Source organism: Alternaria infectoria (assembly GCF_024043175.1).
Source record: "Alternaria infectoria strain BMP 0036 chromosome Unknown scaffold_6, whole genome shotgun sequence".
Taxonomy (NCBI): Eukaryota; Fungi; Ascomycota; class Dothideomycetes; order Pleosporales; family Pleosporaceae; genus Alternaria; species Alternaria infectoria.
This window is the reverse complement of record NW_026250695.1, coordinates 65,799-83,062: the sequence shown is the minus strand read 5'-3', so window position 1 is coordinate 83,062 and position 17,264 is coordinate 65,799. Positions and strand designations below refer to the sequence as shown.

Genomic DNA, 17,264 nt, shown 5'->3' with positions numbered 1-17,264 from the left:
GGAGGCGTAGCATATGCGCTGGATGGGGAAACACCTGTTGGCAGAGCACTCGTCTGGGGAGCAGACCCACTGGGATATTCAGAGCCACCTGGGAAGATTTGAGACCCTGAGATGAGGCTGACAGAGATGTCCACGGAACTGGTGGGGTAGGCGGAGCTAGCAACTGATGAAGGAGCAGCTGTGGTTGGAGGTGGCCCATACCCAGGAGGCGTCGAAGAAAGTAGACAGATCGTGGTTGTTGCAGTGACATAGACAACAGATGTCTCAGCAGTGGTGGTATAAGGAGGGCAGCTCGCAATATCGGTGCAGATCTCCTGGATCAGGTGGGTTGACGTAACCATAATGACCGTGGAGTGGGTATCAGTGAGGGCACGCTCGACACCTGTTGACGTGTCAGAGTTGTTCGAGCAGTCAAAGAGCAATTGAAGTGACAATGCTGCTGAAGGAACTGCGTGAAGTTGACTTACGAGGAGCTGCAAGAGGCTGGACTGCAAGAGCAGTACCCCCGAAGAGGGCGGCAAGCTGAGTGACCTTCATGTCAAGCGTCGAGCTGGCGGCTGTGGTGAGATGGGATTGAAGAGTGCACCGGATGGGCAGAGGTGAGCAAGATGACCAGATGAACAGGCCAGTTGCTGACGGAGGGGCGAGAAGGAGTGTGGTAAACGAGTGTAGGAAGTTGAATGCAGAAGAGAGATGATAAACACTGGACGATGGACTTTATCGGGGAGGCACGAGTGCCAAGGGATGGGTGACCGCCTTGAGAAGCCTCGGGGGTGAAATTGGGAAGGTGCACCCAGATCATGACAGATTGATTCGGACAGCGAGGGCAACAACGCCGGAAGCCACCGAAGTGGATGAGAGTACAGCTACGTCATGAGAAATCGATCTCGAATCAGACTACAATCGCGATTGCGGATAGGGAAGCTGCACTGTGGCACATGAGCGGACCTTGACCCGGATGCTGAGTAGGGCTGAGTAGGACTGGTGGCGAACGACCAAGTGCTGTTCAAACTCACATGTGAAGACCAGGAGGATCATGTAGAACATGTAATTAGAAGAATGAGATTCTACATGCATGCGGGTATACTATAGCTTGTCATCTTGATGCTTTTAACCCAAAACGCCCGGATGTGCCAATCCGTGTATGGACACCCAAAAACCTAGCTCGGTGCCAGACGCTACTGACGTGTCGGCAAATACGCTCCACCAGCAAGTACCAGGTTCATTCTAGTGAACTGCACCTTGTACACGGGACTGTCCTTGGTCGGAAATACGCTGATCTGGTCCGCCGAGACGCCGGTCTCCTTGCTGGCTTTCTTCCCTGTGACTGTAGTTCCACTCGCGCCCTTGGTAGTCATAGCACCGTCCGCCTTCGCAGCCACGCCATCAGCAGCCTTGTCACTGGTCTCTTGGAGCACATCCCAAACACGGACTGTCTTGTCCGCTCCGGCCGAGACGAGAACGCTCGATTCCACACTCCAGGAAAGCGACCAAATACCACCCTTGCCGTGTCCTCGCATGCGCTTCCGCCTTCGTCCAGTCTCAAGAGTCCAGAGAATGATGTTACCTGCATCATCGGCGGAGGCAAGCGTCCTGCCGTCGGGAGAACATGCTATGGCGGTCACGTTGCCCGTGTGGCCCGTGAAGAGGCGTAGACAGTTACCACCGGCGATGTGCCACATGCGTACCGTGCGGTCGCAAGAACCAGTGAAGATGTAAAGGTTATTGGGATGGAAAGTGACGCAGTCAACGTCATTGTCGTGACCGACATAGATGCGTAGAGGTTCAATGTGATCTGTTGACCACAAGCGTGCGGTGCGATCATTTGAACCAGTAAGGAAGTAGTGTCCATAAGGTCCCCATTGTAGATCCCAGACTGGATTGTCGTGTCCGCGATAGGCTACAAGACATGTGTATGTGTCTAGCGACCAAAGTCGGACTGTTTTGTCCTCCGAACATGAAAGAAGGCATTCTGAATTTGTTGGTGGTCCGGATGGGTACGGGTTTGCTGTGGAAGGTGAGAAGGCCACTGCAGTGACTGGACCCGAGTGGCCGACGAGCCGTCTTGAAGACGACGGTTGTGCGTCTGGCGCATCGTTTGGAGAGGTGAGTGGACTGCCGTCCATGGACCAGACCCGTATGTAAGACTCGTTCATACCGGCCGCAACAAGCTGATTGTCACCAGAGAAGTCGATACAGTTGATACTATCATCGGGTCAGCTGCATTTTCGGGACAGAATAACGAGTGAACTTACCTGTCATAGGTGTTATGGAAGGTGTACATGGTGACGCTGACAGCTGGGCCAACGCCGCCTGTTCTGCCTTCCATCTTGTAGCGATCCCGGTGCTCGATGATCTTCTGAACCTCCATGGAGACGTCGCGCGCAAGGGAAGGTGGCAGAGGCACGAACTCACGAGAGGGACCGTCTTCTGTTGGCTCTTGTTTTATGCGTTGCTCGAACTCCTCTACCAAGCTTGGCTGTCCCGGTCTTGGCGCGCTTTTAGCATCCTCGTCCTGTAAAGCTGCTCGGACGTCTTCCTGCAGATCCGCCTCTTGTGGGTATGCGCCTAGCTGCAGCCTTATACGGGCAGCCTCTGCTTCAGGGTCGTGGCGCGCAGTGAGGGGATGGCCTGGGGCGTGTCCTGGGATACCTTCGTCCTCTGCTGGAAGCTCGTCTTCGCCATGTCCACTTGCAAGGATCGCTGCAATACTCTTCTCGGCTGTGGCGGTTCGGTCGACGGTTACGATGTTCAAGTGTTCCCGGATCACGTCTATGATTGTCGAACCGCCGTCAAAATGCTTCGACTCGAGGAACTGAATGAGATTGAAGAAGGGCATTGTCGTCAGTGTGATGCGGTATTTGTTGTCGATGTATAGCTTCGCGATGCGGCTCTCCTGCAAATGTGCTTGTAACCGGACCTGGCGGAGTGTTTTGATATCTTCATCGTGGTCGCGCTCGAAAAGACCCTGATACGTCGCGAAGAAGGTTTCCGCATCCTTGGTGTAGAAGTCGCGCACCATGTCGAGGTACGAGTAGACGAAGACAGGCCACAGCAGCTTTCGCAACTCTGGTCTATACAGATCCAGGTTGTCTTCGGTGTATTTGCGAAGGAGCTCGAATGCTTTTGTGTATCTCGCGCCGCCCGCTTCGCTGCTTTGCGCTACGAGGGATTGGCCGTTGGTCTGCGGTTCAGACTCCTTTCGAAGCATCGCCTCGGTGCGAACATATCCTTTTTTAGAGAGGTACTCCAGTACCTGCATGAATGTTAGTAATGGTCTTTTAAATCACGATCATCTACATGATGTCAAGCAGCAATCAATGCTTCAAGTGCGCAGTACCGAGGTGTGGCCACCGTTGTTGGTCGCATAACTCTTCCCGTACGCCGACGCGTTCATATTCGGCTGACTTTACGTAGTTGGGTAGGTAGGAGGTAGAGCGCGCGAGGAATGCAACAGTCGCAGCAAGAGAGTTCTGTCGTGGTAGACGTAGCGAAAAGTGCGCGCGACTTGAAAACGGGATCGCGCAAGGCAGACGGGAGTGTAAGTCGAGAATACGGCCAAGGACAGCTTTCTTTCACGAAACGCGACGGCCAGAGACCGCGCGGACAATGCGCCTTCACCCGCCGCAATTGTGCAAACCCTGACAATAGCAAACACGACCGCAGTGAGAGAGAGAATGTTGTACCTACAATCTGATTCAAGTTTTGCTGCGATTGCGGCCCCGAGGCACCTGGCGGCGGAGGTCCCCCTTGTGGAGGCATGGCGTTGTGTGGTGGTAAACCTGCGCTGGGCGGTCCATTTCCCACGCTCATTTGCCTCACAGGCCCGGGCCCTTGAGGGGGCCCTGACATGGTTGTGGTGGTGTTCCTTCTCTTCTACGTCGGCTGGGAGCAGCTCCTTCACCTCGAGGCTGGGTGGAGACGGGTCGCAATGTGCATGGAGGGCCGGAAACGTCTCCCGATGGTCGCTCCTGGGTCGCAAGTGGTGTTGGAGCTGTTTTGACGCGTGGCGACTTTGAGTTGATGGGGGTATCGCGTCTGAAGCTTGCCAGGACGTCACCGAGGCTTGCCGTGATGCGGAGTGAAAGTCGGAGGTGAGGTTCGATGCGCGCGGCCTGCCAAGCATGCGCCGGTGCGCGCCTGCATTGCGGGCCCTGAGCTTCCCCAGCTTCGACTCCAAGACACCAGGCACGCAGCACGTAGCTGTCGCATTCCTTTCTGACGAATGTGCTATTGTCGCACACACTTCGACTGCAAATCCGCATATCGACCGACTGCTCTACCTCACTAATCATCCCTCCTGTCCACAATCGCCAAACACCCCGCCATGTCTACCGAAGCCAACCAACAAATCGCAAACGAGACGGACCAGCAGCAAGCCGGAGACGCCAAAGCATCTGAAGAGCCGAAAACGTACCGGGAAGTCGCCGCCGAACACATCGATACCCTCAACGAGATCAACCACCAAATTCCCAAACTGCTCAAGTACTTCGCAACTGCCCTGAGCCAGCTCACCAACGATCCGATCCCTTTCCAACATGACGCCATGCAGTGTACACCGGGTACCCTCGAAGCGCGCAAAGAAGCCTTTCGCATCAATGCCCTCTTCTGCGGAGCATCCTGCGAGGTAATAAGATCAGAGTTGGTCAAGCAGATCAACGCTCTCGAACGCTACAAGGTCATACCGAAAAGCCATCCCAAATTCACCGTCAATCAGAGGCAGGGGCAGGGGCAGACTCAGAAAGGCAAGGAAAACGAGAGTGAGGTCGTGGACCCGGAGAAGGAGGTCAAGAACGGAGGTTATGGCGAGTTTGACGTTGGTGTATTGAATGCGAGGGCAAGCTCGGGACAGGTTGGGACAGAGGATGTGTTAGATCGTGCGAAAGCGATTCTAGAGGAACTACAGAAGCGGACTGGAAGTGCGGTGGGCGATGAAGAAGATATGATCATCGATGGGTGAGAAATCGTGGCGTAGGGATGTACGACCATCGAACCAAACAATCAAACAACCAAGCATACAATGCAGCGCGGCCCAGGCAAACCCAGACGATATACCCGATATTATACGGCGCAGCGTACGGAATGGGGACTCTAGGGATGTACCTGGAAACTGGACAGCAGTCAGAAAGGACAGCAAAGCCGGAATGGAGGGCAATTGAACCTGGACAACCTCCATGTCACCCTGCCAGCACTCCTGAGATGCAACAGAGCGAGGAAAGTCATTATAGACGCGCAAAACTGTTCACATCTACAAGCGGACAAATGAACAGATCAAGTGATATTCGATACTTTTACACATAAATCATGCCGGCCCAACACCAGGGCCTCAGGCTTCGCTACAATACTCCCGCTATACGTCTTCTTGTAACATCTAGTGCCCTTTATCGAGTGCCTTTTTCATGATACCAATATCCTCCGGTGTTGTTCGACAGCAACCTCCAATAAGACCAGCTCCAGCCTCGTTCCACTCCCTCGTCTTCTCAGCCAACGTCGAACCTTCAGTTCTCTTCCCTTCCCACTCCCTCGCCTTCGCATTCCACTGCTCACCAGAATTGGGATACACCATCAAGGTCCCCCTCTTCACAAGTGGCTTCAAAGTCTTCAGAGCAGCCAAGCCCAAATCATCCGGTACACAGTTGAAGCCCAGAGCAACTACCTGTTCTACATCATCGAAAAGTGCTGCGATCTCAGAGATGGGTGTGCCGTCGCTGATGTGAGAGCCATCCCGCAATGTGAAGCCAAACCAAGCTTCCGTGCTGGGAAATTCTGTGGTGAGCAGGTCCAGGAGGGCTTCGGTTTCGCCTTTGGATGGTATCGTCTCGATGCCTAGGATATCGGCACCGGCGGACACGAGAGCTTGGATGCGGCCGCGATGGAAGTCCTTCATTTCGTCTTGAGGAATGGAATAGTCGCCCCGGTATTCTGAGCCATCTGAAAGGAATGCGCCATACGGGCCTACGCTCCCCGCTATGAACAATTTACTTCGAGCTTCCTCATTTGTCTCGGCAACATATTCGTCTCTTGCTTGCTGGGCTAATTCCACGCTTTTGCTTACGACTTTCCTGGCTTCTTCTTCACTCAAGCCCAGGTGCTTGATTAGTCCCGGAATGGAGGCTTGGTAGGATGCTGTGATTGCAACATTTGCGCCTGCGCGATAGTAGTCGAGATGTGTTTGTTTTATGAGGGCTGGCTGATCAAGCAGTATGGATGCGGACCACAGTGCGCCGCTTATGTCTGCTCCCAAGGTTTCCAGGTATGTTGCTAGCGCGCCGTCCAGGATTATGGGGGAGCCTTTAGCGATGTGGGCAGATAATGGGTTTGGTGCCGGTGACGATGCCATTGTGATTGTCGTGGATTCTTTGTGCGTATTTAGGAGACGAGAAGATGAAGTCAATCTTAGTAAATGGGAAGTTACAGGACAGTAGTGTTGAAGCTGTGTGCTGAGATTTAGTCATAATCCGATGTGCGGAGTTTCGAGCGCCGATGCTCAGTGGACATTCGACATCAGAAGACCGTTCTACTTGGAGGGTGAATGGCTCTACTTCGTTTACGTTATGATCTCAGCCAAACAATATCAACCAACATGGAGCGATCAAAGATACTATGCCGCTGCCTGACTTGGTCGTTGATTGTGTGGAAGAGGAGGGTTGGGGGAAGGAACGAATCAGAGATCAGCGCTAACCCTAAATGTGGGTTCCGAGGTGCCCCTGCCGTCGCGTCGCGTGCATCCTTTCCACACGCGACATGCGCGACACAGCTACCGCAGTAGAGGAACGAAGCGCCTCCAGCTCGCATCTATCAGTCTGTAGGCAATCACTAAACACGTCTGCAACGTATTGCTCATCAGGTGTTATTGACCCAGCTCACCGCCACAATCAAGGAAAGAACTGATCACCCTGGAGCCTACATTGACGCCAGATTTCTCATTTGCTAGTTTTATCCCAGCATAGTCTTCAGACCTGTTCGAATTTCTTCCTCGTATGAGGTGTCAGCGTACTCCGAGTATCGGCCAACAGTCTAACCGTACCCGCTCGCTTCACCAGTCAAGCAATCATGGAGAGCTTTGACCCATCATCGGGACTGGTCTTTAGGGAAAGTACGACGGCTTCTGTCCGTTCAATGGTACCCACATGGACAAGCCATTCTCGTGGTAGAAGGGTGGACCCATCGAAATACCGCCGGCAAGCTGGAGGATGCGATACCCTGCAAGCGATGGCACTCCGTGCTTGCGTCTGGAATGTTGACAATATGGAAGTTGAAGCTCTGCAATGGCTCGGATGGTCATATGCTAGCCGCTTATACGAACACATCAAGTACAACGACACACTGTCCTTCCGTACATGGAGTCTCTTCCAGAAAGCTTTTCCGGAAGACATCGATCGTCACTCTAGGTTCAGAGTCCAGGACAACCCTGGAGGTCTCCTACCCTCTGTCGTCGATCGATTGGCCAAGCTCGACGCCCGCACGCTGACTTTTCTGTGTATCCGGGTTTCCGATATAACAATTGACCAACTTGTTGCCCTTAACAAGATCGAAACGCTCGCAGTTCTCACATTAGAGGTTGGAAGAAGCCGACAGAACGCAGTACTGTCACTTCAAATGATGCGCGACTGGGGACGAAGTGTTGGCGAAAGTGGTGCAATGAGGAGTCTGCGGGTACTTGTCATCAACAACTACATCAGGCTTCCGAAAAAACCGCTCTTGGAGTTCATCTCGTCCTTTCCGGGTCTAAAGCTAGTTGGAATTCACAGTCCACAGTTACCCGATCCCGCAGAGTGTGGGGAAGGCTGGGGCATACATTCAGCTTCGGCCCTTCTTAGCGAATGGAGTAGTTCCGGTCTAAGGAGAAATACCATCGTGCAGCAACTGTACGAAGCATCTTTTGTATCCTCTTCCGAAACATCACGAGACGCTACTACTGATGGCTGCAAGGCATACCGAACCCTCTCCTTTCAGTATGCTCAAGGGAGCAAGAGTTTACGAGATGACGACGTCGCGTGGTTCATACGGAAGCAACAAGCCGAGCGACCAAACAAGCGTGCTGGTGAATACAAACCTCCACCAGATGGCGGCAAAAGGAGGGTACGTAACGACAAAAAGGTCGATATGGGTTCGCTGCTGGGTAGTTTTGGTTGATCAAGGTACAAGCCAGAAACAATATAACTGTTATCGGAGTAAGAGAAGGTGTTATCATACAGCCAGAGGACACTCGGTGTCTATTTGGGTGTTCACGTTTGTAGAGAACGACGTTGTATACCACCAGGCTACCTCATGTCACACACGATCTACCGCCTGAGCTCTGTCACGCTTTCCGCTGCTGTTGAACCTGTCCCACCTTTATGTGAGATGAAATCATACCGGCTTGTTTGCATATATCAGTAACTTCTTCCCTCAGAGTTCATGCGATCAGGAGCGAGATATCTCTACGTTGTCGCTAACTTAGACCTAGTGGGCCAGTAGCTGCGTTTGCGTCGTGAAAGGAAACAAAGACTACGTCATAGCCGCGATCAAACTGTCTGCCTAAAGTCCTGGCGATATTGTATTGAGTTTGTACGCTTCACTTACAAATCCTTCCGTAACGATCCGCCCTTCGCACCGGTCACAGATTTGCAACCACGCAGATTTTTTCACAACAGCTAACCAAAGCAACGAGACCAACACACCCTTTTGCACTATGGATAATACACCAGAGAATGTACCGAAGCGTTCGGAGAAAAGCCCCTCTACCTTGTTCGCTCAGCTCGGAGGCATACCTAGCGAGACATCAATTCCAGGAGGGTCTAGAGTAATGAGTTCCGAGTATGGCTCTGGGATCAACGCGCCAGCAGTTCAGCAGGCTCCTGGCAGCTTGTTCGGGCAGCACAGTACTAGTGGCTTATTTGGAGGTAAGGCCGCTGCTCAAGTCGCTGCTGCTCAAGCAACTGGGCAACCGGTTCCTGGCGGGCTGTTTGGTGGTGTAAACCGGAACCTATTCGACGGATTTACCGAGCCGCCACCGCCGAGTAGCGCAAATGCTCGTCCACTATTTGGGTTCGGTAGCTCATCTCATTTCAAGCCTGACACTGGAGGTGGACTCTTTGGCAATCTAGGTCAGGCTAGCAACTCGCGCAAGGGGAGTCTGTTCGGACATGTAGCGGCCGTGGATAGTGAACCTGCTCGTGCCGATCAGCAGATGTTGAGAGTACCGGATATTCGCGTCGTCGAAGACCAGGCAATCAAGTAGGTACTCCCCCCTCAATTCCTCATGTATAGAACTAACAACAGTAGCTTCGGATGTGATCTCCTCACCATCCACGTCGGCCAGGACGAGCGTGCGCGAACCTTCAGTATCCACTCTGATCTCCTCACTGCCCGGTCAACCTACTTCAAGGACTTCTTTTCTAACGACGCTGACCAAAAGTCATTTGATCTGCCTGAAATCAACCCTCGCGCGTTTGCTCTATACTTCCAGCTCATCTATACCGGTCGCATTCCAAGTAAACGTAATGATGCATCCGATGCTGAACACGACGAGTACGCCCTTCTGTGCAAGCTCTACACCATTGCCCACCTTGTCAAAGACGCGAAGGCCAAAGACTCTGCCCTGGATGCTATTCTCGTTAAGGCAACAGAAAGCGCTGAGATCCCATCAAGCGAGCATGTATGGATCGTCTACGCCGGCACTGAAGGGCCCTGCAAAGCTCGGAAGATGATGGTCGACTTCTATACTTACAAGGCTACCGGAGAGTGGATGAGAGCACAAGGCGAGGACGCACATGGACGAGGTTTTCCGCCAGAGTTTTGGAGTGAGCTGGCAATTAGCTTGGTGGACAAGAGGAGCCTGCCAGATCGACGGATGGCTGGCATGGACGCAAATGAATACCACGGACAGTGAGAAGGGATATTAGATAGGCAAACAGATACACTCGCGTTGTTGCATGTTGGATGGATAGTTTGGAGTTGCGAACGGTATCGAAGAGCATACGAAACAGGTGGACGAGTAACAGTATGTGCGTGGCTCTCAGGCCGGCTGACGGCGAATGAGGCTTTGAAAACACCACTGAACATCTTGCTTATCGTCACTTATGACTTGCTTCGGGACTTCATGCTTCCAGTACTGCCAGCGGATGATATCGTAGTACTGATCCAGATGACATCGATCTCGATCTGAAACCGATGGTTCATCCACACGCCAGTGGAAGCTTCGCGAAAGTCAGCGAGCCACTCCCAACATGCTCATGAGTCGTGGATGAGACTTCTGCACTTTGACTAGTAATGATGCCCAAAGCCTCTTGATGGACTATGCGCTTTTGTTGAGGCGAGTCACAGTGCGCGTGCGCGTGCGTGATGAGATAGTGACACAAGATAAGGGAAACGTCATGTCGCGAAGATAGTCATGTCTTTGACCAGTAACCAGAACGCGGGATTTGCGGCAACGCAGCTGAGCATTTCACACGTGGACAAGCGAATGCGAGGAGTGGTGAATGAAGGATGTCCCTAGGACACTCAGCAGCGCTGATGACTGTTTCGGGCCTTGTGCCTTGGCAGCGGGGCTTAGACCGCCTGCGGGCTCCCCCAGATGGTCCCCTCGCCACCCTTCCCTCTTGGCCGATTAATACCCTCCACGCTCCACCCAACTACTTGCGACCTTCCTCACACACGCGCACTCTCCACTTCCCGCGACACGACAACCGCCTGCCCTACCGCACCCTTTCAGCACCCGCAGAGCGCCACCAGTCGATTTCATGACCACGGACATCCAGAATCTCAAGTCCTTCGATCCGTTCGCGGAGGCTGATGATGCTGGAGGAGAAGTAAAGTCCACTCAGCAGAACTACATCCATATTCGTATTCAGCGTACGTATACCCTCTGTCTTCTTTCTCCCCGAAATGCGCTTGTGTGCGACATCGGCGCGCTGTCCCTTCCCCTCTTTCCCCATGTTTCAAGAAATCGCGCAAGGCTGACGTCAACCCCCAACAGAGCGTAATGGTCGTAAGACTCTGACCACCGTCCAAGGACTGCCCAAGAAGTTCGACCAGAAGAAGATTCTCAAAGTCATCAAGAAGAAGTTCGCCTGCAATGGCACCGTCGTCGCAGACACCGAGATGGGAGAGGTGATCCAGTTGCAAGGAGACCAGCGCAAGGATGTTCAAGACTTCTTGACCGACAAGAAGGAGGGCCTGGGCCTTGATGGCAAGACCATCAAGGTCCACGGTTTCTAAACCCACAAGGACGTGGATGCGACGCGCACCGCCGCTCTTCGCGCCGAACCCGAGCGACCGCTCCAAGGTCGTGCCAACAATACGGCGGAGGAAGAGCAAGCCGGCATGTCGCACGTGTGTCGCTCACACGCGACAGTGCTGAGATGCGGTGCGCACGAGCAGATGCCCCACGTTCGAGGAGGATAACGATTTTCCTATCTCCATCTCTTTGAAGGAATCGGATATGATGTTTGGGGTTTCGCAGGCTGAAGTATCAGCGCTGCAGGATACTGAAGGAGAGACCAAAATGGTAGTTTCGGAGGATACATTCAATCAAAGACTTCTTTACTACGATTATTTCAAGTGATGACGTTGTCTCCAGGGTATCTAACCATTACTGTGCCATGCCATCCCTTACTCCACGTCTTCATCCTCAACCTCTCTGACAGTCTCATCTTTCTTAGGTGCCTTGGCCTCTTGTTTCCGATACAAACTGGCCAGCTCCTCTGCCTCAGTAGCTTCGTCGATGCTCTTGTCTTCTCTTACTTTCAGGAACCTAGGAAACCTAGTACTCAACCCCCTGTCCTCATTGACCAACCCAATCGCAGCCGTATACGTCGGGCTCAGCGTCAAATCTGCAAAAGCCACCTCCCACACCTCTTGCGGCTCAAACCAAACAGCGGGCGTTCCCGCCCCACCATTGTACTCCACGTAATGCGGTTTCCCAGCTAGCACGGTTGTGGAATCCGGGTCGTCTGGATCGTACTTTGCACGGTTCGCTTTGTAGAACGCGTCCGTGAAGCCGGACATGCATTTTGTGACGGCTTCCAGTTGGCCGGTTTCTGCGTTGCGGATGGCGAGAAGAATAGGTGACCACCATGCTGCTTTGCGACCAGAGCCATGGAATGCGGCGATGGGGATCAGGTCGAGGGTTTCGGAGGTGGTGCTGTAATCTTTCTTTACTTTGAGCCAGCTGTCTAGGCGTTTGTCCGGTTCGTAGGTCGAGAGGAGGGCTTTGCGGCGGCCGGACGTCTTCGGTTCATCTTTCTCGGTCTCATTGGACTTTGCCTTTGTTTTAGACTTCGCGTGCTTTTTCTTCTTAGGTGTTGGTGGGAGGGAAGGCGTCTTTTCGATGGCTTCATCGGTTTCCGCGAGGAGGTCGGGGTTGGGTAGGTTGTCGAGGATCTTGACCATGATACCTTCGCATTTGATGTCCAGGGCGCTTTGGAAGAAGGCTTGGACTGCTTCTACGTCGGCGGACGTGGCATCTAGACTCTTGACCCAGGTGAAATGGTGTGGTATTTCCACAAACAAGCTTTTGAGTAGCGATCTCCGTTCTCTGAAAGGCCGGTTGAGCAGTTCCTCGCCGTTCAGGTACATTAGATCGAATGCAAACAGGCAAACGTCGATCGTCACCGCGCCGATAACGACATCTTTCCTCGCACGATTTGCGAGTGTCTGGAAGGTCTTGAGATCTCCACTCTCGCGATCAACAGCAACCACCTCGCCTTCGAGGATGAAGCTTGAGACACCCTCGCCACGTATCTTGGGCACCAGTGCTACCAGATCCGGATACTTGTCAGTCATCACTTCCAGATGACGCGAGAAGATCGTGACTTTTCCTTTCTCGTCGCAATGTACCTGTGCTCTTTGTCCGTCATATTTGTACTCGCAGGCGAAGTCTCGTCCTTGTAACTTCGTGAGCATCTCGCCCATGTCGCGCGTAATGCTTCCCAACATGGGCCTGAGCGGGATGTGAAGCGACAGTCCACAGCGCACGAGTAGTTCGTCGCAGACACCGATCTCGAGAAGTACGGGTATAAGGTCGTTGTAGTTTGGTCGTCGAGCGAAACATGCCTTCACGATCTCCTCATTCCTGCTGTAGATCTCCGCGAGCTCCTCCTTCTTCAGTTTCGCCAGGTCTTTCCGATCACGGATCTCGAATTCGGCACCTGACTGTTTCGACAGCATGAAGGCCCGTGACAGCGCGATGAGCATTGTGGTTTTGACAGCTCCAATCCGCAGATGTTGCACAAGAGTGCGCACGATGTATCGGCTCTCCTCAGCACCACGCGCGTCTTGTACTAGTCTCTCGACAATCCTCTGCTTATTCTCTACGCTGCCATGGCCTTTGCTGTTCGCAATCTTGACTAGCGAGTCGAAGACGCTCCTGATCGTCAGAGGCTTCGGTTTACGCAGGGTAAAGCTCTGCTTCTTCTTTGCCTCGAACGCTACATCTCCAGCGTCGCCATATTTGGCGTTCAACACTTTCAAGCCTGCATTATCCAGTCCGCAAACTTTCTTAAGCGCTTTCGAGATCGCGGAACCTCCCAACCCAAGTTCCAGATCAATGTACGGGGGCGATATTGCGTTTGTCGCGAGCCAGACCGCTGGAAGTAAGCTGCTAGGATCGCTTTCGATGATCGTCCGAATAAGGTTGACCAGAGTGTCGACAATCTTGATGCGACTCGTCGTACTGTTGACCAAGATGAAACATCTTGTCAACAGCGCGTATGTCGCGTGCCCTCCGTCGACCACCCAATGCTTTTGTAACTCTGGTATGTATTCCGAAGGGTCGAATTCGAGAGGGCTCTGGTCGAAGGGTATGTTCGCTGTGATCACGTCTTCTTCGGATGCGGTCGACTGAAGAGACAGCGTGTTCTTCTTCTGGGTAGCTTCGGCAGGCGACGTGTTTTCTAGAGCCGGTTCGCGCGTTGGCAATGTTGACACTCCAACCTGCCCATCTGCATCCTTCGTGTTGGCCTTCTGGGGCTCTTCGTACAGCTCATTTGAGCTCACCGGCTCCTGGTTTTGCGCCTGCTGTTGATCTTCCTTGTCCCATTGCTCCTGAAGTTTGCGCGCGAGCTCCTCGTCGGTCAGTCCTGTGTTGTCTTCGTCCACAGGCGGCTCGCTCGGGCCTGCGTTCGTCGGCGCATCTTTGGCTGTTGCTTTAGCCGTCTGCTTCGCAAAAAAGTAGTCTAAACTTCGTACCGGCTTTCCGGAGCCATCGTTCTTCTTCCGTCGTTTGGAAGGGCTGTTCATGACGTGAAGGCGGGTTTGAGCGACATAGCCATTAGCAAAGCGGGTGGCATAGGGGAGTGTGGTACGTCATGACGCGGGCGCTTGGACCCAGCCAAACTCCATCTCACGTGCACACGCGTCGATAGACAAGGCTTTCTCAAACATCCTCAGATTGATCTCATTTGTTCCGCCACGCTCACGTCGTACCACAAGGCTCTGACAGGCCAACTATCTACCGTAAAGAAAAGCCCGAGATGGTCGAAATGACCGACCACCAATCCTCTGCGCTGAGAACAGGACCGCGCCGAAACTCAAGCTCATCCCAGGTGAAGATGGATCGGCCACTGAACCCTGTCACACCATGACCCTGACGACGACGTCGAACTGGATCCCATGTTATACTCTTCTCCTCTCGAAGTTCCGATCACCAGCCATCCCCTCCAAGGTTCCATACGTTCCTAGTCATAGTAGTCGAGGTCAACGATCTCCGTCTCTACCACGGGCTTTTCTGGTCGCTCGACAGGCCGCATGCGCTTGTTATTCCGACCGAAATAGCCATCGCCACGAGGACCAGATGGAGGCCGACCTTCTGCGCCTGGTGCATCACTCCAGCTGCGCAGAAGACCCTGTGTATCATCGTCCGGGCCGCGGATTCGGTTTTCGTGCGCCCCGTCCCACAACTCGAATATATTGGTGTCTTTATCGGTATATCCCTGCTGTCCTCGTATCTGAGACCCCACAGTATACTTCACTACGCGCCCGAGTTAGTGACGCTCAGAGGTGTGGAGGTTTTTCACGGTATCGATGGTGTCGATGAATTCGAGATAGAAGAGAACGTACGAAAGAGCTTCGCTGTGTCCTTTTGAAGACCGTCCACGAGCGTACGAACCGCCACAACTGGACACAGGCTGAGTTCCGTGCGCAAAAGCTTCGTTTGGCCTTCTTGGTTGCAGGTCAAGATGGCGGCGAACTTCTTGGTGTCATCATCTTCGCAGACCACGATATCTAGCGTTGTGTTAGGCTCCTTGTTGAGTAATGATGAGGGACTCTGTTCTTGCCGTAGAACTTGAAACGTTCGCTGCCGTAAAGAAGACGACAGTTGCCAAGACAAATCTCTTTCAGGATCTGCACCTTCTCGAGCTGATCTTGTTAGCCGATTCAGGTGATGCAGCGACCAAATTGCATACCTTTTCAGTACTCTCCAGCCACGGCTGCCCTGCGATGTTCATGGCTGACGTCTGGCGTACCAGTTCACCATCTTCTATCTCACTGTGTGAGTTCATGGGGACGGGCATGATGATCACTCTGAAGTTGTCGCTGGGAAGATAGAGCTAGTGTTGGAAAGATTTCGTCAGGTTGAGGCCGAAGACTGTCGTGAACGAGCGTCGATCGTTCGTTCAAGTCGAAGGTCGAAAGTCAAATGCTGCGTTGAGTTGTTGATAGTGAGGTGGCGAAGAGTGAGAAGAAGAAGACTAATTGAAGGTTTATATGGCCGGCGAGGATCAGCAGTTCGGGCCCAATACACACTGTCAAACAGGTAAAGGCGCTACTCTCTGCGGCATCTCAGGGTAAGAGAGCGGCATGAGGTCCAACGGCAAGACACCTGACCACGGTGAGTTCACGATCTCGACCTTGGACACGCGGGGTAGACGCTTACCACTGATTCGGGTGTTCATACGGTAGACTGACGGCATCTATGGGGAACGGTGTTGAAGCGCTGCCAAAAGCGGCTTGCCAGGACAAATAGCGTTTGCAGAGGTGTCGAAGACCCATCGCTAACACGACCTGATGTAACGCCGCAACAAGGTGCCGCCAATCAGCGAGAAGTCGTACAATCTCTTTGCTCATTGTGGTATCTTCCCCCTGCGTCACTCCGGAAGTCATCTGTAGTGGTATGACTAATTGATGGTACCCAGTCATAGATCGAAGTGACTGCAAGGCAAACGACCTGATCATAGTTTCATGCTTGAAATAATTGGCTTTGGGACCAGAGGTTGATTCTGTTCCCATACAATAGCATGAAGCTTGCCTATGAGCCCATACTCCTTCATCAAGCCCTTTAGATTCACCTCTTTAAAGCAAACTCATCTTCCTCGAGTGCTTCGAAATTATCCACGGTCCCCATCTGTGCCCCCTCGAAGAACCATCCGTTGACTACACCCGCTCTTCTTGCTGCCGTACTGTTAGTTTCACCGAGATCTTTCGTTATTGATTCACCCGATATCGTACAGGTTGAACACGACACCAATACTCCTAGCAGAGTTGACAATTTCTCGACCGCATCATTGACGTCCTGTCCACGACATGTTCTCAAGATCGTCCCCTTCTCGAGAACGCCGCCTATTCGGAGTTCATAGCGTACAAGACGAGCTTCCGCGAACGTATGATCGAAGTGTACCCCGAGATATAGGTAGCGATGGAATTTGTGGAGCTGTCGGTCGTTACGTCCAGGAACGACATTCGTAAGAACAGAGTAATGGGCATCACCCCAGAGGTAGTGGCCACGTTCTTTGATCTGCTCGTACAGCGGCATGACTGCGCTGGGACAAAGCTGAGAGCCCGGCGTCGGCATGAGGGAAGAAGAGATACTCTGCGAAAGGCTTGATGGTTGCGGGGCTAAAGGCTGAGCGAACGTGCCCCTGGCGTCGGTAGTAGGACCAGTGTTGGCAGAGTTATTTGCATCTTATCAGCGGGAGTCAGCAACCTTCACTACGCAGACCACTAATTCGAAGGTTATATATACGCGGCTTCTAGATAGAGAGCGCACTCGGTTTAGGGACTCCTCTCAAGGATCCAACTATCGTGTTCGTAACACAAGTATTTGGTCCGGAGGGCTTGCTCACCTGAACGCGTTGGAGAACTCGTGTCTTTGCTTTTGCTGAATAGGCCCTTGAGGACAACTTTGATCGAAGGTGTGCTATTACGAGCCATCGTAGCCTTATGTACAGCTTTGTCTTTTGGGTGCTAGTCCTGTAAGTATATTGGCCACATGCGTCGATGAAGGCGTACTAGTTAACGATGTTGACGATATTGACGAACGGATGTACACTGGGTAGCGGTAA

At 52.8% G+C, this 17,264-nt stretch overlaps 6 protein-coding genes across 6 annotated transcripts; 3 read left to right on the top strand and 3 right to left on the bottom strand.

The window, feature by feature from the left end:
- Positions 1-1,178: 1,178 nt before the first annotated feature.
- J4E92_004313 (uncharacterized protein) lies at positions 1,179-3,762 on the bottom strand (the record flags this gene model as incomplete). Its single annotated transcript, XM_051495703.1, has 3 exons — positions 1,179-2,205; positions 2,256-3,256; positions 3,691-3,762. 3 exons carry the CDS (start codon positions 3,760-3,762, stop codon positions 1,179-1,181), a joined length of 2,100 nt encoding a protein of 699 aa, XP_051353543.1.
- A 565-nt stretch (positions 3,763-4,327) lies between these two features.
- On the top strand, positions 4,328-4,960 carry J4E92_004312 (uncharacterized protein; the record flags this gene model as incomplete). Its single annotated transcript, XM_051495702.1, has 1 exon — positions 4,328-4,960. One exon carries the CDS (start codon positions 4,328-4,330, stop codon positions 4,958-4,960), a length of 633 nt encoding a protein of 210 aa, XP_051353542.1.
- A 411-nt stretch (positions 4,961-5,371) lies between these two features.
- J4E92_004311 (uncharacterized protein) lies at positions 5,372-6,340 on the bottom strand (the record flags this gene model as incomplete). The annotated part of the gene is made up of 1 exon (XM_051495701.1): positions 5,372-6,340. The coding sequence occupies one exon, from the start codon at positions 6,338-6,340 to the stop codon at positions 5,372-5,374; it is 969 nt and encodes a 322-aa protein (XP_051353541.1).
- Positions 6,341-8,674: 2,334 nt separating this feature from the next.
- J4E92_004310 (uncharacterized protein) lies at positions 8,675-9,874 on the top strand (the record flags this gene model as incomplete). The annotated part of the gene is made up of 2 exons (XM_051495700.1): positions 8,675-9,219; positions 9,268-9,874. The coding sequence occupies 2 exons, from the start codon at positions 8,675-8,677 to the stop codon at positions 9,872-9,874; spliced, it is 1,152 nt and encodes a 383-aa protein (XP_051353540.1).
- Positions 9,875-10,724: 850 nt separating this feature from the next.
- Positions 10,725-11,202, top strand: SUI1 (Eukaryotic translation initiation factor eIF-1; the record flags this gene model as incomplete). Its single annotated transcript, XM_051495699.1, has 2 exons — positions 10,725-10,836; positions 10,961-11,202. The coding sequence occupies 2 exons, from the start codon at positions 10,725-10,727 to the stop codon at positions 11,200-11,202; spliced, it is 354 nt and encodes a 117-aa protein (XP_051353539.1).
- A 393-nt stretch (positions 11,203-11,595) lies between these two features.
- On the bottom strand, positions 11,596-14,223 carry J4E92_004308 (uncharacterized protein; the record flags this gene model as incomplete). Its single annotated transcript, XM_051495698.1, has 1 exon — positions 11,596-14,223. The coding sequence occupies one exon, from the start codon at positions 14,221-14,223 to the stop codon at positions 11,596-11,598; it is 2,628 nt and encodes an 875-aa protein (XP_051353538.1).
- Positions 14,224-17,264: the final 3,041 nt, after the last annotated feature.